The sequence below is a fragment of the Neoarius graeffei genome, chromosome 17 (assembly GCF_027579695.1).
Source record: "Neoarius graeffei isolate fNeoGra1 chromosome 17, fNeoGra1.pri, whole genome shotgun sequence".
Classification (NCBI taxonomy): domain Eukaryota; kingdom Metazoa; phylum Chordata; class Actinopteri; order Siluriformes; family Ariidae; genus Neoarius; species Neoarius graeffei.
In genome coordinates, this window is record NC_083585.1 from 14,100,590 (window position 1) to 14,127,665 (window position 27,076).

Sequence of the window (27,076 nt, forward strand, 5' to 3'; positions counted from 1 at the left end):
TCTAGCCAGCAGGGTTAAAGGCCATGTGACGGCTGTTTGAAAAGGAGAGCAGTCATCTCCTTTACAAAGAGTGAAACATGGGGAAGCGTCTCTTCTAACTTAGTGTGGCTGGCCATCCACAGGCTTTTGTATGAAATGAAAGCCATAACAGGTTATATGTTTTGAGAGTGTCCTTTTCCTCTTTTGTTCCCCAGCTTTAAAAAGCTCTCTAGCTCCTTATTCAGTTATCCAACTTTAAAATGAATACCTGAATAATGAAAGTGAGGGAACGATGTTATAGCTGCCATAAGTGGTATTAGGAACAAACTTGCTATACTGATGTTCCACAACATTAAATGTAACTAAACCATATGTCCACCTGACCATCATACCCATATGTGCTTTATGAGCATCCCCTTTTAGATTTAACCCTTCTTTTGCTGTTATATTGACCTCTACTTTTCTGGGAAGGCATTCCACTAGATTTTGGAGCATGGCTGTATGGATTTGCCCATTCAGCCACAGGATCATTTGTGAGAGCAGGTGAGGAAGCTTGAGATGCACTTGGTGTTCCAGTTTATCCAAAATGTGTTTGAAGTCAGGGCTTTTTGCAGGACATTCAAATTCTTCCACTCCAACCTTGGCAAACAATGTCATTATAATCCTCACTTTGTGCACAGGTCCATCGTCATGCTTGAACCACTTAGTTTCAATGAAGGGAAATTGTAATGCTACAACATACAAGGACATCCTATACACATCTAACTTTGTGGCAACAGTTTAAGGAAGACCATATGGGTATGATAGTCAGGTGTTCACATACTTTTGGTCATATATTGTAAAAACTGATCAAACATATGGTATGTTGTTCTTAAATCTTAAACAAATATAAACTTTATCATAAAATTCTGTTTCCAGATTAGCTTTGAATAATAAGTATTGGCAACACAAGATGTTCATCAGTCTTTTAACTCCATATAGTATTTCTTGCCATATATAAAATACTGATATTTATTGATATAGTTTTTAAAAAGAACAAACTTGCAAACTAAACGTGTAAAACAGTCACTTCATGTGCAGTTAGACATATGAAATGTGGGAGTGGGTCTCATTCTCCTTGACAATAGAAAAAGATTAGGCATGTGGTAGGCTGTGGCTGTTTTTCTAGGAGACACAGAACAGTTGGATCAGCAGAATTACAGTATGCAGTGGAAGCACTATAATTTCCAACTCTATCACAGAGCTTAGTGACTGCAGCTTAGCAAAATGATCTAACCCTCTACTCTCTGTTGCTTGGAAACAAATATCCAAACTCATTTTATATGCTTTGTTTCAAAGAGTTTAAATATATGTCATTTAAAATCATGCATAAATGTTTATTTATGCACAGTTAAAATCATGTATACGCAGTATACAAAAGGTAGCAACTGGTCACAAAATATAAGTGCTTCTGACTACATCTAAAACTGCAACATACAGAACCAATCCTCAAAATGAGTTTTTAGAAAGAAAAAAAGGTTTCCTAACTAAAATCACAAGAAGCTATAGATGTTTAAGTCTTGTCTAACTAGACACAATAAATCTCCTCAAATACAGCAGAAAATGAAATCCATAGACAAATGTGTTTGGAAGAACATGGGGAACAATGTCATTGGGTTTGCACACAGTATTTGACACATTATAAATGACTACAATTAAATGTGATTTATCTTGTGTACAAATGTAAAACGGGAAATGAAATATTTTGTGACAAATAGTTCTGGCCTGTGTGGCTTTATTTGTGTGTCTTTACTGTTTAATTGTGAGTGTAGTTATACAAGAAAATATAAAGTGGAATGATGATATTTTGCAGAATGAACAAATAAAACCAATATTATATCATGTAGTGCAACAAGAACCCCATTTATGACCCCTGAAACCCTATTTACAACATTGTTTTGTATTTGTTGGGGTTTTTTTTGCCACAAAGATAAATGTCATGATCATATAACAAACAATCTTGTACTATGGGTCAGTGTCTTTTTGAGGTAGGGTATGCGTAACTTCAAATCATCACAAAAATGATAAAGTTATGTTTTCAATCATGTGTGCCTGCAGTCTCACCAGTCACTGTCTCCCGTTGAATCATAGTACACAGGTGAGGTACCATGAGACACACAAGTGACAGCAAAATAAATCAAGGATGTTTATTTAGACTGAAAAGAACTGCTCTATAGACCATGTTTGTAATGCCTAAAGAAGTTATAGCAAGTCTTAACTAGTCTCTAGCAGGTTTGAACAGTACAGAAATCCAGTTCTTGGGGCTTCTTCTTGCTTGAGCAGTGGTCTCTGGTTAGGAGTAGCCCGGTTTGAGTGATACAGTGTAGAGGCCGCCTCCTGAAACCTTTCCCACAGCTTTTTGAGCAAGCAGACCACTCACCAATTCTCCACATAGGGCAAGAGTTACTACACACCTTCTGAGAACTAGGCTTTTGAGTGCTGTCACAGTATGCAGTAGCTTTCCCATTTGAGTCCAGACACTGGACAAGTCTTTTCTGAAAGCCATTGCCACAGCTTACAGAACATTCTTGCCAGTCACTGGTAACCCATTTACTGGAAGTTTTCTGATAGACTAACTTTTTTAGTTGCGCCTTGTTGGTGTCTACCAGAATGCTGTTCTGTACATACTTCCTCTCATCTTTCTTCAGAATCTTCCCCTCCTTGTTCTTGGTCAGGTAGTATGAATAGCGCACACGGGGAGGTGTCATTTTCCCCACAGACAGCACCTCCACTGTCAGAGGCTCCTGGAGAGGTCTCATTGCCTGCAGCTTCTCCACAGCTGTGGATGTCCCACTGTAGCATAGTGTTGTGCCATTTACAATGATGTGTTGCCCAACAGTAGATACCACGTAATTCCCATTGAGAAGATACTGACCATGAATGTTCTTGATGGCTAAGTAGTTGTCATCATTTACCAAACCGCGGTAACCACGTTGCCTGATGTCTATATTTGAGGCTCCAACTGGTAGAGTGATTATAAAGTTATATCCATGTCTAAAAACAAGAACAGCCGTTATATTTTACATCTACTGTCTCACACACACTGTTTATAATATGGAAACTCCTAAAATACAACTTACACAGGTTTGGTGAACACTCCAGAGAATTTCTGGCAGTTCTGGTTGTTCCCGCCACACACTCCACACTTGTCAAACTTTAAGTTGGAGCTCAACTTTCCATCACAACCTGCTTTAATGCACTTCCCTTGAACACAGACTGCTGAAGTATCTGGGGAGCAGAGCGTTCCATCCACAACCTGCTCACACAAATAAAACGCTCCGTCAGTGCCCTAATGGCTAATGTATTTACACTAATAGTGGCCACCTAATACAGAACACTCAGACAGAGCTAAAAGGTGTTACATTATATAAAACTGATCTTTTTGAGGGGAGGTGGTTGAACATACCATACAAGCTGCTCAGCCTCAGGGAATTACAGTGGGAGTATCACTGTCAGAGATTCAATCTGCAATTTGTTTATTGTGAGCTGGTTTTGACTGAAACTCTACAGCTGCATATAATTCTGAACACAACTACTCTTTCCTCTCCCAACATGCTTGACGTAGGCAACAATTCTGGTCCTTCTCACTCTACACATCCATATCTAGCAGAGATAAGCTTGTACAGTTATCATGAGTCACCCACTTCCTCTGACACTTGAGGTTGTGTAATTTTTGAAAGAGCATGCAGAGATAGTGATGTCCACACCTTTGGAGCAAGTATGTAAAAGTATCCTGTGCCACTGGCTCTGCAGATAAGCTTGCATCTATCTTTTGGAGAAACTCCGGAGTATTTAGGGACCCACATCACAGAGGATCCAAGTCTATTTGTGTTGAGGCTGAAGTTATTGAAGGACTCGCATTGCTCCTCACGAAAACTTTTCCCTGCCAAATTCAATACATCAGTACAATTTATAAACACATTCAGGGTAACACTGCCACAAAGAAAGATAAACTTACAAGTATCCGTTTGTATGTCAGATGAGATGAAACAGATGTCCCTGTGGAGGAGTTCTAAAAAAATCCATTGTGCTTACCTGAATATTTGCATGGCTCCAGATTGCAGGAGCGATATTTTATACGGAGGCCTTGGCAGTATTTGCCCCCATTTTCTGGAACAGGGTTCCTGCACTCCCTTTTTGCCAGCTGAACTCCTCCTCCACATGTTCGAGAGCAAGATCCATATGCTCCCCATTTAGCCCACTGTCCATCCACCTGTGACTGAAAATATTAAGAACCATCATGTACAAAATACAATCTCGAGAAACAAAACAGCAGTTCTATAGGAATTGAATTTACAAATGTCTAGGATCTGATTTTCCTATATGTTGTCTTCTAAAGAGGAATATGATGGTAGTGGAGAAATTTTATGTATCTGATTTAGCCAAAGCAAGCAGACAAACAAACAAAAACAAAAACTAGGCATTTATTAAAAAGATGAAGATCAAAATTGCATTTACAGTGGCATACAATATTAGCACTTTTTCATGCTCTCACCGTAAGTTTAGTGGTGGCGTTCTTATTAGTGCAAGCACCCCTGTAGCATATCCTGTTGTTGCCACAGCTGGTGCCATCAGCCCAGGGGAAGTGGCGAGTCTGGCATACCAGCTGTCCCCTGGTCTTTCCTGTACACCACAGCTTTGAGCAGGCTTGCATGTATGGGCAGGGCTTGGACCCAGAGCCGAAAGCTAACTCACATTGGCGACTGAGGCTGTAGGCAGTTCCAGGGGGCTCATCTGGTAGCGCAAGCAGCTTCTGGGGCTTGTCTAGTAGACAGTCACCTTTTGAAAACAGACCAGGAGTATGTTGAATATAACAAACTTGCCAGACTAATAATAGACCCCAGTAAATATTTTCATTTAGTGGGCTATAAATTTTACTCACTGAGATGCTGATGTATTTAAAGATTTTCTGATGTAAAAATATAAAAATTGATAACATGCTCTAAAGGAAACGTGTCTGAAGTGGAAATCACTGCATGGGCTCAGGAACACTTCCAAAAACCATCATCTGTGAACATAGTTCGTCACTGCATCCACAAATGCAAGTTAAAACCGTATATAAATAATATGCAGAAACATGGCTGCCTTTTCTGGGCCCAAACTCATTTATGATGGATGGAGGCGAAGTGGAAAATTGTTCTGTGGTCTGACAAATTTAAATTCTTTTCAGAAATCATGGACATTGCATCCTCCAGGCTAAAGAGGAGCAGGACCATCCAGCTTATCATCAGTGCACAGTTCAAAACCCAGCATGTGTTGGTATGAGGGTGCATTAGTGCACATGACATGCGTAGCTTACACATCTGGGAAGGCTTCATTAATGCTGAATGATATATACATGTTTTTGAGCAACATGCTGCCATCTAGATGCAATTTTTTCAGGGAAGGTCTTGCTTATTCCTGCATCCTGCATGTATTACAACTGCATTACTGCACAGTTAAAGAGTCCGGGTGCTAAACTGGCCTACCTGCAGTCCAGACCTGTCTCCCATTTAAAACATGCAGTATCACCTGAGGGCCTATAGATCATGGGCATCCAATGTTGGTTTTTGGCTTTGCCCCTTACATACAAAGATTTCTCCAGATTCTCTGAATCTTTTTATGATATTATGTACCATAGATGATGTGGCCCAGAAATTCTTTGCAATTTTACATTGAGGAACGTTATTCTTAAATTGTTGCACTGTTTGCCCACGCAGTGTTTCACAGAGCGGTGAATCCCTCCCCAGCTTTACTTCTGCCTCTCTGGGATGCTCTTTTTTGTGTGTTACTAACCTGTTGCCAATTAACCTAATTGTTTTTTTCACATTACACAACTTTTCCAGTCTTTTGTTGCCCCTGTCCCAGCTATTTTGAAACATGATGCTGGCACCAAATTCAAAATGACCATATATTTTTTCAAACAGCCCCCCACCAAAGAAAATAAAAATAAAAATTAAATAAAACATTAATTAAGATTTCTCAGTTCCAACATTTGAGATATTGTTTTTGCCTATGTTTTCAAGGAGATACAGGGTTTCCATGATTTGCAAATCATTGCATTCTGTTTTTATTTAATGTTTCACACAGGTGTCCCAAACTTTTTGGAATTGAGGTTGTACTAAACCTGTAAATCACTTCTGGAATGGCCAATGCCTGCACAAATTATAACCGAAGTACAAGTATTACATGGGCTGGAACCTGTTGGGAAAAAAAAAATCTCAAAATTATGACTTAATATTACTGTGGTAAATTTGTTTTCATATTTGATTATAGTTACACATCTGATGCTAATATTTAAAAAAATACCTGTGAAAATAACCATTTCTTTACATTTACGTTATAAACATTACATACTTACAAAACATATCAACACTCTCCAATTAAACACCTCAATTTGTTCAACGAGAACTTGAACTAAGCTTGAGACATTTTAATTTTTTTTTATTAAATTGGTAGGTTTTCTGATGCTATATTTTAAAATTTAACTTTTATGAATGTGAATTAGAAAACAACTGCATTAGAGTTCCAAGATAAAACCCCATTCATGATGCTCTCCTGTCTGAGCAGCCATGTCTGGACGCCAGTATTGCACTGTATGGCCACGCTTGCTTTAATGAGATAGTGTAGTGTGCATCACAGCTAGCATGATAAAAAGACACATTCTATGCAGCCAGACTTACCATAGCTGGCATCCAGGAAGTTGGTCACAAAAGCCGCACTGCAGCTGGACCAGGGGTTGTGGTGATCAATCTGGATGAGGGTAGGGGACATCATGTGGTTGTCTCTGAGTTTCCCAAACATCTCACAGGCCTTCACACTGTCATGTGGCATATTGAGGACATGGCCTGTGCATTGAAATAGTCACTGGGATGAAACAGGCCTATATTATGAAGCATTTTTTTTTTAAAGCTGTTTCCTGCATGTCGTGCATATGTACTTAGAGGCACCCTAGAAATGAATGTTTTACATGCACTTGATAGCATATGGTAGTACTTTCCCATATGTTTCTCTTTATAGTGCTACTTTGACAGTGTTAAAGAAATGTTCTAGAACACTTGATGGCTTAATAGCAGCCGTCATTTGTCAATCGCAATTCCTTTTTAAACTTGGGATATTAAAAGAAATCATTAAGCTTACCTAATTCATGTGCTGTGGTGAAGGCTGAGGGTAGGCCATCATCCTCAATAACTGAACAGCTTCTTTCGGGATCACACATGGTTCCAACATCAGCCATGCCCAGAGTGTCACAGGTTGTAGCCCCACACAAGTCCTGGTGGAATTTTAAAAAGCCCATGACCAGTACGTAGAGATTTGATGCAAGACACGCTATTATTTTAAGAAGGCTTTGTAGTCTCACTGAATGCACAGATGAAAGTAAGAACTTCATTGTGGCTGATGTGATGTGCATCATGGGTTTCTGCTTGGTACTGATCCATACATGTCAACCTTTGGTCAATCAAACCTGTATAACCAACCTCCAAAATCCGTATTTCCCTTATAAAATCCTTATAAGATGCAAATTAAAATAATTTATCTAAAATTTGAATGATAATGAACAATGATATATCCAAGTTACTTTTTATTCAATATTAATAACAATAAACCTTCAGAATGAATACAAAGCTCCAGTGTTTGACAAAAACACAAAGTGTCACACTAATGTTCTGAATTGTACTCCATGACAGCTTTTTTAGCAGTCTGCACCAATACCTTACTAGGCTGCATGTCACAGCAAGTGTCTGTGTTGATCTTGCCGGAGTGCCCATTCAGAATCTTTTCAGTCGCTATTGAAAGTCGCTCAGGCAGAAATACGTGTTTCAAACAAAATGTTACTTCCCGGTTGGCAGGATTCTCGCAATGCGGTGTGCGCATGATCAGAAGTGGAACGAAGTCTCGCTACCACAAGATAACGCACGATTTCATAAGACTCTTTACTGGCTGTCTGTGCTTTCTGTGGTGTACAGTACGTTTGTAAATGTTATGCGCTCTTTTATCATCGTGGGAATTGATTATAGCTCTAAATAAATATTGAAGTTTTTTTTAAAGAATCCGTATAACTTTATTTGTACACCCGTATACTACGTTTATTGAATCAAATCCGTATAAAATATGGACATTCCGTATAGGTTGACATGTATGCTGATCAGTCATAAACTTGACTGTGAATTTTACTGCCTGGCCAAATAAAGATAAGTGCAGTTCTAAATGACCAACAGGGGTGGCCAAGAATGTCTATGAAAATCTGTAGTCAAAACACAAATGATAACAGAGAGGAATGATCGTGGTATAAGCCAGCTGTTTCCTCCATGAGTAAAGAATTGTTAGGGTGGGTGAATGTCAAGAAAATGAAATTTAACCAAGATTTTTTTTCCTGATAACAGTTTATTCACTATATAGTGAAAAGCATCATCCATGGTCAGATTGAAGTGAATGGAAACACACTTTGAGAAATGGCAAGTCCTTTTTCATAATGTTGCTGCTCTCATATTAATACTTGAGTTCATATCTGTGCCCTTAGTCTAGCAAGTGTTACAAGTTTACACTCCACTTAGCAGTATCTTGAAATATGTTTACTCTTGTGTATTGAAGATTCCGTAATCAACCAGATATTACATACACCACACATACCAGCATAGTGCAATACCATGGTGTTTTTACTTGAATAAAAAGGTTATTCCTCCACAAGAGCTTGAGCTTGAATGCATAACTTGATGATTTGACAGCAACAAGTGGCTTTGACACCGAACACTTGAATCATGGCCAAATACTTCAAGCACTTTACTACCACTATTAAAAGGATATTCCATAGATTTTCTTTTTCCCTTTCTTTCTTTCACAATTTCTGCATAATTGGATTGTTTAAAGGAACAGTCCACCATACTTCCATAATGAAATATGTTCTTCTCTGAATTGAGACGAGCTGATCCGTACCTCTCCGAGCTTTGCGCGACCTCCCAGTCAGTCAGAGGCACTGTTACTCCTGTTAGCAATGTAGCTAGGCTCAGCATGGCCAATGGTATTTTGGGGGCTGTAGTTAGATGCGACCAAACTCTTCCACGTTTTTCCTGTTTACATAGGTTTATATGACCAGTGACATGAAACAAAGTTCAGTTACACAAATTGAAACGTGGCGATTTTCTATGCTATGGAAAGTCCGCACTTTAATGACAGGCGTACTAACACCTTCTGCGTGCAAAGCTCGGAGAGGTACGGATCAGCTCGTCTCAATTCAGAGAAGAACATATTTCATTATGGAAGTACGGTGGACTGTTCCTTTAAGAAGTCTACTGTGTTTTATTCTATCTTTCTGAAATGTGTTTTGTCCCTTCAAAAATTTTTTGATTGCTTTTTAAACCTCTTGCTGTTTAACATTTTATATCAAACTGGGCCTAGTGCCATGTATAAAACATAGCTACCCTGTTATTGTGCATTCAATTCCAAGCTATTCAAATAATACACAGGTTCATATATTCATGTTTTTATTTTAAACATGTGCAAGGTACAGGGTGGCCTCCCACTGCCATTTATAAACATACATCTTGCGTACAACTCTGAGCTATTAAAATAATTCACAGATTCATGTAGAAGGGACAGTGAATCCTCAAGCCATCTTTGGATGGCATACATACTCCCACATTAGTGAGATGTCTGACCCTGATGAGTAGCACACAACTTATCTAACCTTGGATGGATGGAGGTTGTCAGGCAGAGGGTCAGATCAGCCTCAGGCTGCAGTCTTGACCTGTATTTGTTTGTCAGGTAGGTGAGTGAGGAAAATCCACTTTCGCAAAGATATGTTGTTGCAAAGGGCAAAAGGCTCATCATAGCTTTTGCTGCCAATTGTGGAAAGTCTTTCTGGCAAGAGATCCAGAACTGGGTGAGTGGTTTAGTTTCATACATGTTTCTGAACATACTGTCAGTGGATAGTTCGATGAGCTGATCCTCATCTGTCACTATCAGGCGTGTGTCCTCTGCTGCGTTGTCTCTGAATGGAAACTGTATCCATGTCTTGTCCCTCCGCCAGAATTCAGCCTCAGAAAAGTAGTTCCTAAATTGTCCCTCGAGCGCCTCCAAGCGCGCAAGAATTGCGCGTGTTACGGGAGACGAGAGCACAGTAGAATCTCCCAGCTCATCCACTGATGGAAACATGGAAAATATTCCCTCCCCGACACGCTCCCTCCATCTTTTGATTTTTTTTGAGAAAGTCTTCCATTCTGTCATACAGCTGAATGGCATATGTATTGCGACCTTGCATAGAACTGTTAAGTCTGTTCAGCTCAGCGAAAATGTCAGCAAGATATGCAAGTTTGGTGACCCAGACATTGTCACTGAAAAGTGCAGCCAGCTCTGTGCGCTTTTGGAGAAGTAAAAACTCCCGAATAGACATGCGTAATTCCAACAAACGTGACAACACTGTTCCACGTGAAAGCCATTGAACCTCAGAATGGTACAGTAGTGCAGTGTGTTGTTCTCCCTCAGCAGCACAGAGATTAGAGAAGAGACGCGTTTGCAAAGCACTCTTCTTAACTATATTGACAACTTTCACGACCGAGTCCGTGACATCTGACAATTCTGCGCTCATGTCTTTGGCAACAAGTGACTCCCTGTGTAGCATGCAGTGCGTCCAAATCACTTGCGGAGCCACATCCCTTACAAGTGCGATTAGTCCACTTTTTAAACCAGCCATGGCTCTTGCACCGTCGGCGCACAGCGCAATACATTTTGCCCATGGAATGTCATTTTCTCTGAAAAAAAATAAATTGTGTGTGTGTGTATATATATATACACACACACACACGAGTGATTCCACGCTTATGGGTACTGAAATGGGGACATGAACTTATTCACCTAAAACCATTTCTTTTTTTACCATCAGGTCACAAAACATGTAATCTTTAATGAATGATATGTTAAAAGATAATTTTAATTTTCTGAGATGTAATAAAAACATATTTATATGCCAAAGTCAAGCCTATGAGTTCCAAAATGATGTCTGTTACATTACTTCTGTTACGATTGTCCATCTCGCGTCTGTTACAAATTAATTACAATCTAGCTATATACCATGTTAATCTTATTGAAAGAATGTGTATGTTTATTCTACTACACATGTTTATTAATTATATTTGCTAAAACATCACCTTCCTATGTTTCAAAAAGTAATTCTACATTGTTAAAATTGAGAATATATATGTCCACAACACTTCTGTTACGTTCTGACTTTGGCATATAAATATGTTTTTATTACATCTCAGAAAATTAAAGTTATCTTTTAACATATCATTCATTAAAGATTACATGTTTTGTGACCTGATGGTAAAAAAAAGAAATGGTTTTAGGTGAATTTTTAAAAATAAGTTCATGTCCCCATTTCAGTACCCATAAGCGTGGAATCACTCATATATATATTACTTTGAAGATTTCAGAACTAGTTGCGCGTTCAGGAAGCCACTTACAAAATAAAAATTCCTCCTGCATTTCCTTTTGATTGACAAAGCGTACAAACGCCAGAAGCTGTGCGTCCTTTGACACGTCTGTTGATTCATCCAATTGTAATTCAAATGCATCTGCCAACCTTCTCTATCAGTTGCACCCTCACATCAGATGCCAGCTCGTCAATGCGGCGAGCAATGGTTGTGTCCGACACTGGAATAGTTTTCAGTTTATTAACGTCAATATCGTTCCCATACATTGTTTTACACGTCAGTTGCTGAAGGCAATATTAAATCCTCTCCAAGTGTGTATGGCTGCTTCTTCTGGGCAATCTGAAGAGCAGCTTGTAAAGCTGCTTTGCGACAATGTTTATTGTTAAAAGCGCTATACAAATAAACTTGACTTGACCTTGATAAGAACATTTCAAAGCTAGCTCACCAACTTTGCCTGATTTCATTTTTGCTCATAACAATGTCCATACACTTGGCATAATAATACAGTTAGGTCCATAAATATTTGGACAGAGGCAACATTTTTCTAATTTTGGTTCTGTACATTACCACAATGAATTGTGAACAAAACAATTCAGATGCAGTTGAAGTTCAGACTTTCAGCTTTAATTCAGTGGGTTGAACAAAATGATTGCATACAAATGTGAGGAACTAAAGCATTTTTTAAACACAATCCCTTCATTTCAGGGGCTCAAAAGTAATTGGACAAATTAAATAATTGTAAATAAAATGTTCATTTCTAATACTTGGTTGAAAACCCTTTGTTGGCAATGACCGCCTGAAGTCTTGAACTCATGGACATCACCAGACGCTGTTTTTCCTCCTTTTTAATGCTCTGCCAGGCCTTTACTGTAGCGGTTTTCAGTTGCTGTTTGTTTGTGGGCCTTTCTGTCTGAAGTTTAGTCTTTAACAAGTGCAATGCATGCTCAATTGGGTTGAGATCAGGTGACTGACGGCCATTCAAGAATATTCCACTTCTTTGCTTTAATAAACTCCTGGGTTGCTTTGGCTTTATGTTTTGGGTCATTGTCCATCTGTATTATGAAATGCCGACCAATCAGTTTGGCTGGATTTGACAGGGATGAGAATTTTCCGCCGATTGGCGGATTTCCGACTTTTTCAGACCAAAATGATCGTTTTTGAGATCGATGTAAATCCGTTGAGAAATTTTTTTTTTTTTTTTTGGGGGGGGGGTATGATTAACGATCTGTGGTCACCTTATAACGCAGACATCCCAAGTCTCCCGGAAATTCCGGTAGTCTCCTGCATATTGATAGAAGCGAGCAAGAGCGCGCGCAACATTAAGGTCTGCATCACGCATCTTAGAATGTGCGCGCGCGAGGGGGTGCGCGAGGGAGACTGTGTGCAGTGTTGCCAGATATGGCTGACGTTTTCCAGCCCAAAATATGTTCAAAACCCGCCAACATGCACTTAAAACTACCCAATCTGGCAACACTGCCTGTGTGCCTGTTCATGTAGCGCATGCCAGACAAAGAGCATCTTTGATTGGGTTATTCAGCAAAATAAGCCAATCAGCTTTCAGTGTGGGCGGGCTTTTATCTCTTTTCTCGAGGACCGGAGTTTTCAGTTGAGTCAGTGCAGCCTACAGGATCGGCACGGCAGAGAGAGAGCGCGCCCCCCCCCCAAAAAAAAATATCAATTACATGTCATATATAAGTGTGTATCTTTTATAAATGGGGTTAGCTTATCTAATGTAGCATGTTGGGGAGAATCATAGTATCATATCTATATTTCTTATGAAATTTTAAGTATGATAGCATGTATAACTCTCCTACTTATTGCTCATTTCATAGGGGGACGGAATTGCTGGCATGTGCCGCGCGGGAGCGTCTGCCCAAATTTTTTAGGCCGAGATGAACTTATAGTTTTTGATTAAAAAAAAAAAATTCCAATATGTAATGCCCATTTTACATGCCTGTTCTTTAATTCAAAATCACCATCTCGAGCTTCAAATTGACCATATGGTATCTGTATTACATTACACAACATCCTGTCCAGATAAAACCTAGTTAGTACACACAACAGTTGAAAGGGAAGTGATAAGTGATGTTGAACATTCCTGCTTAATATGCAAGACCTCCTGCTACCATGATAACATCAGAAGAAAGCTTAAGAGAATTATATGATAGAACTTTTTTCTGGTTTGCACTTCATTTTAAAGGATTAGAGTATTCAAAAGACATGAATAGCTAAAATGCAGAAATATAATACTGTAGAGCTTGTTTATATTAAAAGGTGCATTGATTTTTTTGAAATCATCAAATGTGAATTGATTAAAAACAAGTCTCTTGTACCATATTAATCATTTTCACCTGGGAGTCCACCAAGAAGGGGAATTATTTCCAAATAAATTGCAAATTTTTGCTGATAAAATTAATGGGGCGGCACAGTGGTGTAGTAGTTAGCGCTGTCGCCTCACAGCAAGAAGGTCCTGGGTTCGAGCCCCAGGGCTGGCGAGGGCCTTTCTGTGTGGAGTCTGCATGTTCTCCCCGTGTCCGCGTGGGTTTCCTCCAGGTGCTCCGGTTTCCCCCACAGTCCAAAGACATGCAGGTTAGGTTAACTGGTGACTCTAAATTGACCGTAGGTGTGAGTGTGAATGGTTGTCTGTGTCTATGTGTCAGCCCTGTGATGACCTGGCGACTTGTCCAGGGTGTACCCCGCCTTCCGCCCGTAGTCAGCTGGGATAGGCTCCAGCTTGCCTGCGACCCTGTAGAAGGATAAAGCGGCTAGAGATAATTAATGAATGAATAAAATTAATGGTTTGGGGATTAAAAAAAAAAGCCAAAAATCATTAGCCCCATGGGCCCCGCCCGGGCCCCGCCCCAGTTTTTTCAGACTTTTAAAATATTTTTCATTCTCACAGTATGTCTCTGAATACCTCAGAATTCATCCGGCTGCTTCTGTCCTGCGTGTCACATCAATAAACACTAGTGACCCAGTGCCACTGACAGCCATGCATGCCCAGACCTGTTGCAACAAGGTAGGCAGACTTGGCAATTGCCTAGGGCCCCAGCCCTCGAAGGGCCCCCGCTGCCGAATGACTGGTTATGTATTCAATAGCAATGACAACTTTTTGAGCGCGGCAGCGCAGCGCCTAATGACACTTGTTGAAATACCCTAGTTCCAAGGGGGGGGGGGCCCTAATGCACAACAGCGCCTCCCTAAATGCTTTGGCCGAAAAGTGCAATGACAGTCTGTTGTCAACCCCTCAATGCCCATCTCCATCCAGTCAAGTGGTTGCAGAACTCCGCGGCAAAAAAAACCCAAAATCAAATATGAAGCGAAATTACCCCTCAGGGAGCCAGAAGAGAAAGAAGAAAAGGGAAGAGAAAGACAGAAAAAAACAAGACACTGGTAAGTGAGAATGTACACACTCATTAATACCAAGCGGGTCGACAAGCAAATTTGGTAGCTAGCTTACGTTAATGGTAGCTATCTTGTAGACAGTGTTTATAACAGTGATGTAAACGTTGTCATGCACAACAGGCTTACAAACTTGCAAGGACTGGCTAAAAATTCTAATATGTGCCACACAAATAGGTGAAAGACTGTCAACTTCTCCCAGATTAACTTATTGTGTTTATCAAAATGTCATAGACAGAGTTAGTTTCAGCGAGCTACATGGCTTTCATCAGAAGTAGCTAGTGTGTCGTGAGCATGGGCGTATCACCCGCGGGGGATGCGTACGTTTCATCCCCCCCACTTTTGTTGAAACACAATTTCATCCCCCGCACTTTTGTCAGATTAAAATGACATTATGAAAATTATACAGCTACTATAAAATGTGTAACAAGGAAGTAAACTATTGCCATAACGTTAGACAAAAAACAGCCGTGCAACGGACTCAAAACAGTTTCTCTCACCCGACCAATCAGCAGTTGCGTGAAAATAATAGCCAGTTTGCGTAGCGGGCCGAAAGCGCTCAATAATACAGTATCTGTCTGCAGAGCTGCAGAGCCAACACCAGTTTTACCGCTCCTGATTCACCGTTCCAGGTTTGACGTCGCATGCGGTGCTTACTGTGCCTGGCTCTGCGGCTCTGCAGACAGACCCTTCTCAAAGCGCTTGCGATGCCGTCGTTCAAACAGTTGTCCCAGGTGCCATGCCCTAAAAGATTGTGTTAATAGTACTAGTTGTAAAGTCAGTTGAGGCAAGTTTTTTATTACGAGTGTGTGTGTTTGTTCTACTTTTCATGCATTATAACTGCTTATCACTTTTTAGAAGAGTTTTTCAATTGAGATTTTAAGGCATTTCAAATCAAATGAATGTTCAATAATTGTTGTACAGTAATGTTATTTGGCCATTAACTGTGTTGTATGTGTAGTCTATTTTATCATTTTCAAATTTTATGCATTAAACCTGATGTAATGCATGATGCAAACAAGTTTTGTACACGAGTTTGAATAATTAAAGACATTAAAAGCAGGAACTGCCCCGTCTTATTTGAATGCTATACTAAAGAGGTCCTTCCAGGATGCTGCGCTTCTCCAACATGAACTGATTAGCCATGCCTCCTGGTCACACAAAGCGATCCCAGTCCAAACTGTTATGCATGATGGTGTATGATCTATACACTGTGTATGACTTCTTGGGCTATGTGAAGTTTTTGGTTTTGTTTATATCAGTGTATACCAGTGTAGGCAGCAATACTGACATCTCTGTTATAGAACAGTATCCTGTTACCTAGAATTATCACTCAATACTTTTTGCCTTCACTTACTGAATAATTACATAGCCCTGGCAGTAACAACACCAAAACCCAACATGATAGATCTCTGCATGAAATGCAGAACTTGGCTGGAGTCAACTGGATTTATAGGCTTTCTGCTGTCCTCCCTTTCATTTGCATCCATGGACCATGGGTATGAAAAAGTTCCATATCGGTCATTGACAGTACATCACAGTGTACACGCCGGGCGTGTATATAGCCATAAACCGATTTCTAATGATATGGCTTCCCCATTCCAGAACACCCCCACTTTTGGAAAGCTTGATACGCCCCTGGTTGTGAGCATGAATGGAGTAGGACAGGGGATGGCTCACAAGAAAGCTCTTTTTTACATAAATAGCCTATTTATGTAAAAAAAGTGGCACTGATGTCAATTGAATGTGATGTCCGCAGGTCTTTGGACATGGAGGGTATTGTGGCTGCCTTTGCTGAAGCCAAAGCCCGCAAGCAGCAGTTTTAGACATTTTGCCCATGATTCTAGTTGTGTATTCTTAAATTTTAATATTATATAATTTTAATATTCTTAAATGTGTTTTTCTATACCTTTTGCACTTTTCTGTGTGTGCTGGTTCTTATTAAGATTCTTATTCATCTTTGTAATCATTTAATCACCATTTGAAGTTATTTCTACTTGTGTATATACTGTAAATATTTAGTGTTGTGTTATTTGCACATTTTATATTACTTTGTCTTATTTTCATATTTGATTTTATATATATATATATATATATATATGGGGCAGCACGGTGGTGTAGTGGTTAGCGCTGTTGCCTCAGAGCAAGAAGGTCCGGGTTCGAGCCCCGTGGCCGGCGAGGGCCTTTCTGTGCGGAGTTTGCATGTTCTCCCCGTGTCCGCGTGGGTTTCCTCCGGGTGCTCCGGTTTCCCCCACAGTCCAAAGACATGCAGGTTAGGTTAACTGGTGACTCTAAATTGACCGTAGGTGTGAATGTGAGTGTGAATGGTTGTCTGTGTCTGGTCCAGGGTGTACCCTGTCTTTCGCCCGTAGTCAGCTGGGATAGGCTCCAGCTTGCCTGCGACCCTGTAGAACAGGATAAAGTGGCTAGAGATAATGAGATATATATATATATATATATATATATATATATATATGTGTGTGTATATTTTGTCTATTCTTGTGTTTAATTGGGTTTGATAATTATTTATAATAATGTAAAGAGTTCATTTATTAAGTAAAAATCGTAAGAATGATTACAATATGTGTGATGTTTATTAAGTCTTCAGTGGGTAGGCAGCCATAAGGCCTTTCGTCGAGGGGGGGATAGTTATGGGCCCCAGATCCCCCTTTGCCTAGGGCCCCCAAATAGCTTGAAACGGGCCTGTGCATGCCCAAGCCATCACACTGCCTCCGCCGTGTTTTACAGATGATGTGGTATGCTTTGGATCATGAGCTGTACCATGCCTTCGCCATACTTTTTTCTTTCCATCATTCTGGTAGAGGTTGATCTTGGTTTCATCTGTCCAAAGAATGTTCTTCCAGAACTGTGCTGGCTTTTTTAGATGTTTTTTAGCAAAGTCCAATCTAGCCTTTTTATTCTTGAGGCTTAGGAGTGGCTCGCACCATGCAGTGAACCCTCTGTATTTACTTTCATGCAGTCTTCTCTTTATGGTAGATTTGGATATTGATACACCTACCTCCTGGAGAGTGTTGTTCACTTGGTTGGCTGTTGTGAAGGGGTTTCTCTTCACCATGGAAATTATCCTGCGATCATCCACTACTGTTGTCTTCTGTGAGTGTCCAAGTCTTTTTGCTTTGATGAGTTCACCAGTGCTTTCTTTCTTTCTCAGGATGTACCAAAGTGTAGATTTTGCCACTCCTAATATTGTAGCAATTTCTCGGATGGGTTTTTTCTGTTTTCGCAGCTTAAGGATGGCTTGCTTCACCTGCATGGAGAGCTCCTTTGACTGCATGTTTTCTTCACAGCAAAATCTTCCAAATGCAAGCACCACACCTCAAATCAACTCCAGGCCTTTTATCTGCTTAATTGAGAATGACATAATGAAAGAATTTCCCACACCTGCCCATGAAATAGCCTTTGTCCAATTACTTTTGGTCCCTTTAAAAACAGGGTGGCACATGTTAAGGAGCTGAAACTCCTAAACCCTTCATCCAATTTTAATGTGGATACTCTCAAATGAAAGCTGAAAGTCTGGACTTTATGTCCATTATATAACTATAACTTGAATATGTTTCAGTAAACAGGTAAAAAAAAAAGAAAATGTGTGTCAGTGTCCAAATATATATATCAGCTGGATAGTACAGTGGTAATGCTCACTGACTACGACGCAGGAGATCGGGGTTCGAATCCCGGTCGGGGCAAAACATCATCCAGTAAGGGTCCTTAGGCAAAACCCCTCATGATATATCAGCCTACCTCAGGAATGAGTCATAGAGTCATACCGGCTCAGACGTCGCCCGGGTCAACAAGGTCTGCGTCAGTTGCTAGGGAACCAGGGCAAACTGATGAGAAATGGGCTACTGGAACAAGACATCGATGGACGAGGACAGAAAATATGGATTTGCTGGAATGCTACTATACAAGCAATCCCAGAGAGAGGGGATACATGCAGAGAATGTGGGACCATTGGATACTTCGAAACCCACAATCAAGGCTAACAAAGAAACAGCTATTAGCCCAGTGTTCCAACATCCATAATCGAAATCTGCTATCACAACTAGAGATTAATGAAATACAACAACGATGCTACGGCAAGGGGGAACCAGGAAGACAGGTCAGCGGGGAGATGTCATCATCCCCACAACCAGAGATTGGGTACCAAGCCCCAACAGCTAACAGCCTCAACACAAGAGCTGCTGACCTGAGAAGGAAGATCGTGACCCAACTGGAAACCTGGAGCCCCCGACAAATACCGAAGCTGAGTTGCCAAGTACCTTCAGAAGATCTACTAGTAGATGTGAATGCTGCTCTGAAGACAATCTCCACAAGAACCATCACTGAGACCAACAAGCTGATACACAGTACAGCAACAGTAATCATGGAGATGCTTGGACACAAGGTGGGCTCGGGACATAAACAGTATCCACCATGGAAGAGACGATTAGAGGCCAAGATAAAGGCAGCAAGGAGAGAAGTTAGCCAGCTAGCTGAACTACAGAAAGGGAACATGGTGAATAAAGGGGCGCCCAGGAAGTACAACTCACTCTCCATACCAGAGGCACTCGAAACTGCCAAACAGCGACTAACAGCTCTGGCCACCCGGTTGAGGAGATACACCAAGGAAGGAGAGGCCAGGAGAATAAACAAGCTGTTCTCCACTGAACCAGCCAAGGTGTACTCTCAATGGCAGGGGAACAACAACCGGTCAGACCCACCAAGAGCTGAGGTGGAAAAATACTGGAAAGACATATGGGAAAGAAAGGCATCACACAACACCGATGCCCAATGGTTAGTGGACCTAAGAGCTGACCACAGCAACCTCCCAGAACAAGAACCAGTAACCATCTCAATGGCAGACGTCCAAGAAAGAGTGTCAAAGATGAAGAGCTGGACAGCACCAGGCCCCGATATGATCCATACGTACTGGCTGAAGAAGCTAACTGCACTCCATGAACGCCTTGCAGCACAGATGAACCAGCTGCTGAGGGATGGAACCCACCCAGAATGGCTAACCCAAGGCAGGACAGTCCTAATCATGAAGGACCCCCAGAAGGGACCCATCCCATCCAACTACCGGCCAATTACCTGTCTCTGCACAACATGGAAGGCCCTGTCAGGCATCATTGCGGCAAAAATGAGTAAGCATGTGGCTCAATACATGAGCGAGGCACAGAAAGGAATTGGCAGTAACACCAGAGGAGCCAAGCACCAGCTACTGGCCGATAGAACAGTCGCCCGAGACTGTAAGAAGAGACAGACCAACCTGTGCACTGCCTGTATTGACTACAAGAAAGCCTACGACTCAATGCCACACACATGGATACTGGAATGTCTGGAACTGTATAAGATCAACAGGAACCTAAGGACCTTCATACAGAACTCAATGGAAATGTGGAAGACAACCCTAGAGGCCAACTCAAAACCCATTGCCCAAGTCAACATCAAGTGCGGCATATACCAAGGAGATGCACTATCACCACTGCTGTTCTGCATAGGCCTGAACCCCCTCAGTCAGATCATCACGAAGAGCGGCTACGGGTACCGATTCCGTAGTGGGGCAACAATCAGCCACCTGCTCTACATGGATGACATCAAGCTGTATGCCAGGAACGAGCGAGAAATAGACTCGCTGATCCACACCACCCGGATCTACAGCGATGACATAGGGATGTCATTCGGATTGGACAAGTGTGGCCGGATGGTCTCAAAGAGAGGCAAGATGATCCGGACTGAAGGGATTGACCTACCAGAGGGCAACATAGGTGATATCCAAGACAGCTACAAGTACCTTGGCATCCCACAGGCTAATGGAAACCATGAAGAGGCCACAAGGAAGTCAACCACAGCCAAATACCTCCAGAGAGTAAGGCAGGTCCTGAAAAGTCAGCTGAATGGTAAAAACAAGGTCCGAGCCATCAACATGTACGCACTACCAGTCATCAGATACCCCGCTGGTATCATAAACTGGCCAAAGGAGGAGATAGAAGCCACAGATATCAAGACTAGAAAGCTCCTCACCATGCATGGAGGGTTCCACCCCAAGTCCAGCACCCTGAGACTATACACTAAGCGGAAAGAGGGAGGCCGAGGGCTAGTGAGCGTCAAGACCACGGTCCAGGATGAAACATCGAAAATCCGAGAATACATCAGAAAGATGGCCCCAAAGGATGAACTGCTAAGTGAATGTCTCAGGCAGCAGAGCCCTGATGAGAGTGCAGAGGAGGAGGAGGAACAGACAACCTGGAGAGACAAACCCCTACATGGCATGTACCACCGTCAGATAGAGGAAGTGGCTGATATCAAGAAATCCTACCAGTGGCTGGATAATGCAGGACTGACAGACAGTACAGAGGCACTAATCATGGCAGCACAAGAACAGGCCATAAGCACAAGAGCCATAGAGGCCAGGATCTACCAGAGTAGATCAGACCCAAGATGCAGGCTGTGCAAAGAAGCCCCTGAAACAGTCCAGCACATAGTAGCAGGGTGTAAGATGCTAGCTGGATCAGCGTACATGGAGAGGCACAACCAAGTGGCTGGGATAGTATACAGGAACATCTGCAACCAGTATGGAATAGAAATACCCAAGTCCCAATGGGCCATACCACAGAAGGTGGCTGAGAACAACAGGGCCAAGATTCTGTGGGACTTCAGCTTCCAGACTGACAAACAGATCCTGGCTAACCAACCAGACATAGTGGTGGTGGACAAAGAGCAGAAGAGGGTGGTGGTGATAGATGTGGCAATCCCAGCTGACGCCAACATCAGGAAGAAGGAACATGAGAAACTTGAGAAGTATCAAGGGTTGAAAGAGCAGCTGGAACGGATGTGGAAGGTCAAGGGTTGCGTGGTCCCCGTGGTAGTGGGGGCACTTGGGGCAGTAACCCCCAAACTGGGAGAGTGGCTCCAGCAAATCCCAGGAACAACATCTGAAGCCTCAGTCCAGAAGAGCGCAGTCCTAGGAACATCGAAGATACTGCGCAGAACCCTCAAACTCCCAGGCCTCTGGTAGAGGACCCGAGCTTGAGGATGACATGGATACCACCCCCCCGCCGGGGGTGAGAAGGAAATTTTTTATATATATATATATATATATATATATACACACACACACACACTAATATATATATATATATATATATATATATATATATATATAGATAGATAGATAGATAGATAGATAGATAGATAGATAGACCTAACTGTATACTGGCCTCAGTACTGGCTGTTGTGGATAGGAGCTGCAGTGTTTTAGACCAGGAATATCTTTCAAAAAAATATTTCAAAAGGGTTCATTGGGGAACTAAATGTCATCGTTTTTTTATTTGTTATTTGATTTTTTTTTTCAAAGGTATCTTCTTTTCAATAATATTGCAGTGTGCGTCTTGTGTCTGGGATCTTAGTCAGCTGGGGACTGAATAGGTTCGGCCAATCACGGGGAACCTGACAGAGCCAGCCTGTAACATGCGGCCTCGTGATTGGCACAGCAGCGATGGGGGGGGGGGGGGGGGTCCTCCTTTGTGTACAGGAGGCTTGGAGGGACAGGTTTAGGCTAGTCTCACGCTGTGAGTGAACCAGTGCACAGCCTGAGAGAGCTCCTACTGTATGTGTCCTGAATGTGTGCATTGCTGACTGAAAGATATCTTCTGCCTCCATTTATCCGTTCACTACAATATGTTGGATTCATGTTAAATGTGTATTTAAAGACGACATTTACATTTGTGGGAAAAAAATTGGTTGGAAAAAAAAAAAATTCTAAAAATCAACCACAAATTTCACGACCCCCCTGCAGTACCTCTGTGGACCCCCTAAGGGTCGCGGACCCCCTGTTGAAGACCTCTGGTCTATACTGTACCTCTCACATGCAGTCGACAACCCCAATTCAGAGAAAGTTGGAACAGTATGGGAAAAGCAAATAAAAAAAATAAAAGCAATGATTTATAAATTTACTTTGACTTGTATTTCACTGCAGACAGTATGAACCCAAGATATTTCATTTTTTGTCTGGTCAACTTAACACATGAAATCATACATCCATTCCTGCGTTTCAGGCCTGCAACACATTCCAAAAGTTGGGATGGGGGCAATATAGGGCGAGTAAGAAGGTAAAACAATTAAATATTGATGTGATTTGAAACAGGTGATTAGAATCATGATTTGGGACAAAATCAGTATCCAGGAAAGGCCTAGTCTTTCAGGAGCAAAGATGGGCTGAGGATCTCCAGTTTGTCAACAAATGCATGAGAAAATTATTGAATCGTTTAAAAACAATGTTCCTCAAAGAAAGATAGGAAGGGATTTAACTATTTCACACTCTATTGTGCATAATATCATCAAGGAATCTGAAGGAATTTCAGATTCCTTTCAGATTCGCATCAAGGAATCTGAAGGAATTTCAGTGCATAAAGGACAAGGACGCAAGCCTAAGCTGAATATCCGTGATGTCCAACCCCTCAGATGGCACTGCATCAAGAACCATCATTCATCCAGTTAAAACTTTACTGTGCAAAAAGGAAGCCTGATATTAATTGTGTCCAGAAGCACCATTGACTTCTCTAGGCTTGGAGGCATTTGGGATGGACCATCACACAGTGGAAACGTGCATTATGGTCAGACAAATCAGTATTCCAGAGCTTTTTTGTCAGAAATGGACACTGTGCTCCAGACCAAAGACAAAAAGACCATCCAGACTGTTACCAGCAACAAGTCCAAAAGTCAGGGTCTATCATGGTATGGGGTTGTGTCTGTGCTCTTGGTAAAGGCAACTTATACTTCTGGGATGGCAGCATTAATGCAGAAAAAAAGTACATTGAGATCTTGGAGCAACATGTGCTGCCTTCAAGACGAAGTCTTTTCCAGGGATATTTCAGCAAGACATTGCAAAACCACATTCTGCACACATTACAAAATGTGTGGCTGTGGAAGGAGAGGGTGTGTCCGCTCTGTCCCCAATAGAGAATGTGTGGTGAATTTTGAAATGAAACATGAAACAAAACTTCAATGTTGCACACCTTAAGGCCTATTTACAGGAAGAATGGGACAAAATAACACCTGAAACAATATCACTTGGTGTCTTCAGTCCATAAACATCTTTTAAGTGTTATGAGAAGGACTGGCAACATCATAAAGTGGTAAATGCTTTACTGTTCCAACTTTTTAAAAAATGTGTTGCAATAATCAAAATTGAAATGCATTTATTTTGAAAAAACAATATAATTCATGAGGTAAAATAATGTGCATTCATTGAGTATCAAGTATTAATCAAGTAGTATTTTGAATGAAATACAGGTCAAAGATTATTTACAGGGGTGCTTGAAAGTTTGTGAACCCTTTAGAATTTTCTATATTCTGAATAAATGACCTAAAACATCATCAGATTTTCACACAAGTCCTAAAAGAACCCAGTTACACAAATGAGACAAAATATTATACTTTGTCATTTATTTATTGAGGAAAATCATCCAATATTACATATCTGTGAGTGGCAAAAGTATGTGAACCTTTGCTTTCAGTATCTGGTGTGACCCTTTGTGCAGCAATAACTGCAACTAAACGTTTCTGGTAATTGTTGATCAGTCCTACACACCAGCTTGGAGAAATTTTAGCCCATTCCTCCATACAGAACAGCTTCAACTCTGGGATGTTGGTTGGTTTCCTCACATGAACTGGTCCTTTCACAGCATTTCGATTGGATTAAGGTCGGGACTTTGACTTAGCCATTCCAAAACATTAAATTTTATTCTTCTTTAACCATTCTTTGGTAGAACAACTTGTGTGCTTAGGGTTGTTGTCTTGCTGCATGACCCACCTTCGCTTGAGATTCAGTTCATGGACAGATGTCCTGAAGTTTTCCTTTAGAAGTTGTTGGTATAATTCAGAATTCATTGTTCCATCAATGACGGCAAGCCATCCTGGCCCAGGTGCAGCAAAACAGGCCCAAACCATAATACCACCACCATGTTTCACAGATGGGATAAAGGTTCTTATGCTGGAATACAGTGTTTTCCTTTCTCTAAACATAATGCTTCTCATTTAAACAAAAAAAGTTCTATTTTGGTCTCTTCCATCCACAAAACATTTTTCCAATAGCCTTCTGGCTTGTCCATGTGATCTTTAGAAAACTGCAGATGAGCAGCAATGTTCTTTTTGGAGAGCAGTGGCTTTCTCCTTGCAACCTTGCCATGCACACCATTGTTGTTCAGTGTTCTCCTGATGGTGGACTCATGAACATTAACATTAGCCAATGTGAGAGAGGCCTTCAGTTGCTTAGAAGTTACCCTGGGGTCCTTTGTGACCTCACTGACTATTACACGCCTTGTTCTTGGAGTGATCTTTGTTGGTCGACCACCCCTGGGGAGGGTAACAATTGTCTTGATTTTCCTCTATTTGTACACAATCTGTCTGACTGTGGATTGGTGGAGTCCAAACTCTTTAGATATGGTTTTGTAACCTTTTCCTGCATCAACAACACTTTTCCTGAGGTTCTCAGAAATCTCCTTTGTTCGTGCTATGATACACTTCCACAAACATGTGTTGTGAAGATCAGAATTTGATAGATCCCTGTTCTTTAAATAAAACAGGGTGCCCACTTACACCTAATTGTCATCCCACTGATTGAAAACACCTGACTCTAATTTCACCTTCAAATTAACTGCTAATCCTAGAGTTTCACATACTTTTGCCACTCACAGACATGTAATATTGGATCATTTTCCTCAATAAATAAAATGACCAAGTATAATATTTGTCTCATATTTATTTACTTTTAGGACTTGTGAAAATCTGATGTTTTAGGTCATATTTATCCAGAAATGTAGAAAATTCTAAATGGTTCACAAACTTTCAAACACGACTGTATCATGTCTTTACATATTTTGGTTGCAGTCCCATGACTTCAGTACACATGTGCTGAGATTGATAATTAATGATACACAAAAACAAACAGAAAACTGCCCATTGCGATTAAGTGAAGTGTCACAAGTGACTCTTCCTTACCTGCTTTGTGAACAGAATAGCCGTGTCCCAGTACTCAGGGTGTTTGTCATTCACCTTGTTCAACCTTCTCTGCCAGGTGCAGAAGTTGCGCAGTGTGAGAGCAGCATTGCTGGAGATCTTGGGTCCTTCCTCAGGCTCATAAATCACCAGCATGTCCACTACTACAATGTTGATGAGGTTCATGATGCTGGGGTGCCGGTACAGCTTGGCAGCAACAGCCATGAGAGTCAAAAGGTAATGTCTCAGGTCGTCCCCATGGAATTTGGCCATGGACTCGTCAGCTACAATCAACACCTCCACATACCTGGGCAGAGAAACGAACCTTTTGGCCCTGTTTATGCCTTTCAGTACAGCCTTAGTTTGGATTTGTGCGTGCGCCTTTACGCGCCCGGACATATGCACTGATCCTGCTGTGCCTTGGTTTATTCCAGATGTCACTCCGCATCTTGAAGTGACATCATTATGTGAAGTGCGGCGGCGTATAACGTGCGTCTTTCCAGCGCTTAAGGGAAATCCATCAACTGTCTCATTCCCTCTAACGTGGAAATCGTATTCCATACCGTTATAAGAAAACGCGCCGCGCACTCCTCCACACACACTGAGAGCCGCGGAGGAGGAAGGGTCCGAGTTCACATCCCCGGAATAGAAGCAGCGGTGCAGAGATGAGGATACTTCTGCTGGATGTTTCTCATATGCGACATCAGGTGCCAGAAAACTAGAGTCCGGTATGATATTCAGATGGAAGACCTGCTTAAAAGCGTTTATTTCAAAAACCATGCTGGTATCCGTTCTTATCCCCTCCTTCTGACTGGGGGCATTGGAGAATTGCACAAGTTCACAAAAATCGATTTCGAGGCACATGTGTAAATTGGTGATCAGCAGGGGGGTTAAAAAATGATACACCAACCGAACGAACATTGTTAATTAGTGCAGAGATGCTCTCCAAAAATACCAGACAATAATTTGTAGTAGCCTGAATTGCATGTCTTAATTATCCTATATCAGTGACCTGATGACAAAATGACCCAAGTACTCCATGGCTGAGCAGTCCTCTGGAGGCAATTCAGGCTGAAGTGAGAGCAAATATGGAGCTGAGAGCTTACTGGGGACTGGTTCAGCGCTCCTGATTAATGCGAAAGCTGGAGCGACATTTGGGCGTGGCCTTAACGGACAGCGCAAAATCAGAAGTGTAAATTTATGACCGATGAAAAAGTGCGTACTTTGCCTATAACGTTTGTGATAAAACCCTA

General features: G+C 41.4%; 1 protein-coding gene across 1 annotated transcript; it reads right to left on the reverse strand.

The window, feature by feature from the left end:
• Positions 1-2,012: 2,012 nt before the first annotated feature.
• On the reverse strand, positions 2,013-26,744 carry LOC132901396 (A disintegrin and metalloproteinase with thrombospondin motifs 15). The gene is made up of 8 exons (XM_060943749.1): positions 25,827-26,744; positions 7,138-7,270; positions 6,681-6,845; positions 4,514-4,797; positions 4,054-4,231; positions 3,726-3,901; positions 3,099-3,274; positions 2,013-3,012 (listed from the first exon to the last, which is right to left on the reverse strand). The coding sequence occupies exons 1-8, from the start codon at positions 26,742-26,744 to the stop codon at positions 2,244-2,246; spliced, it is 2,799 nt and encodes a 932-aa protein (XP_060799732.1). The 3' UTR covers positions 2,013-2,243.
• Between the last annotated feature and the right edge of the window lie 332 nt (positions 26,745-27,076).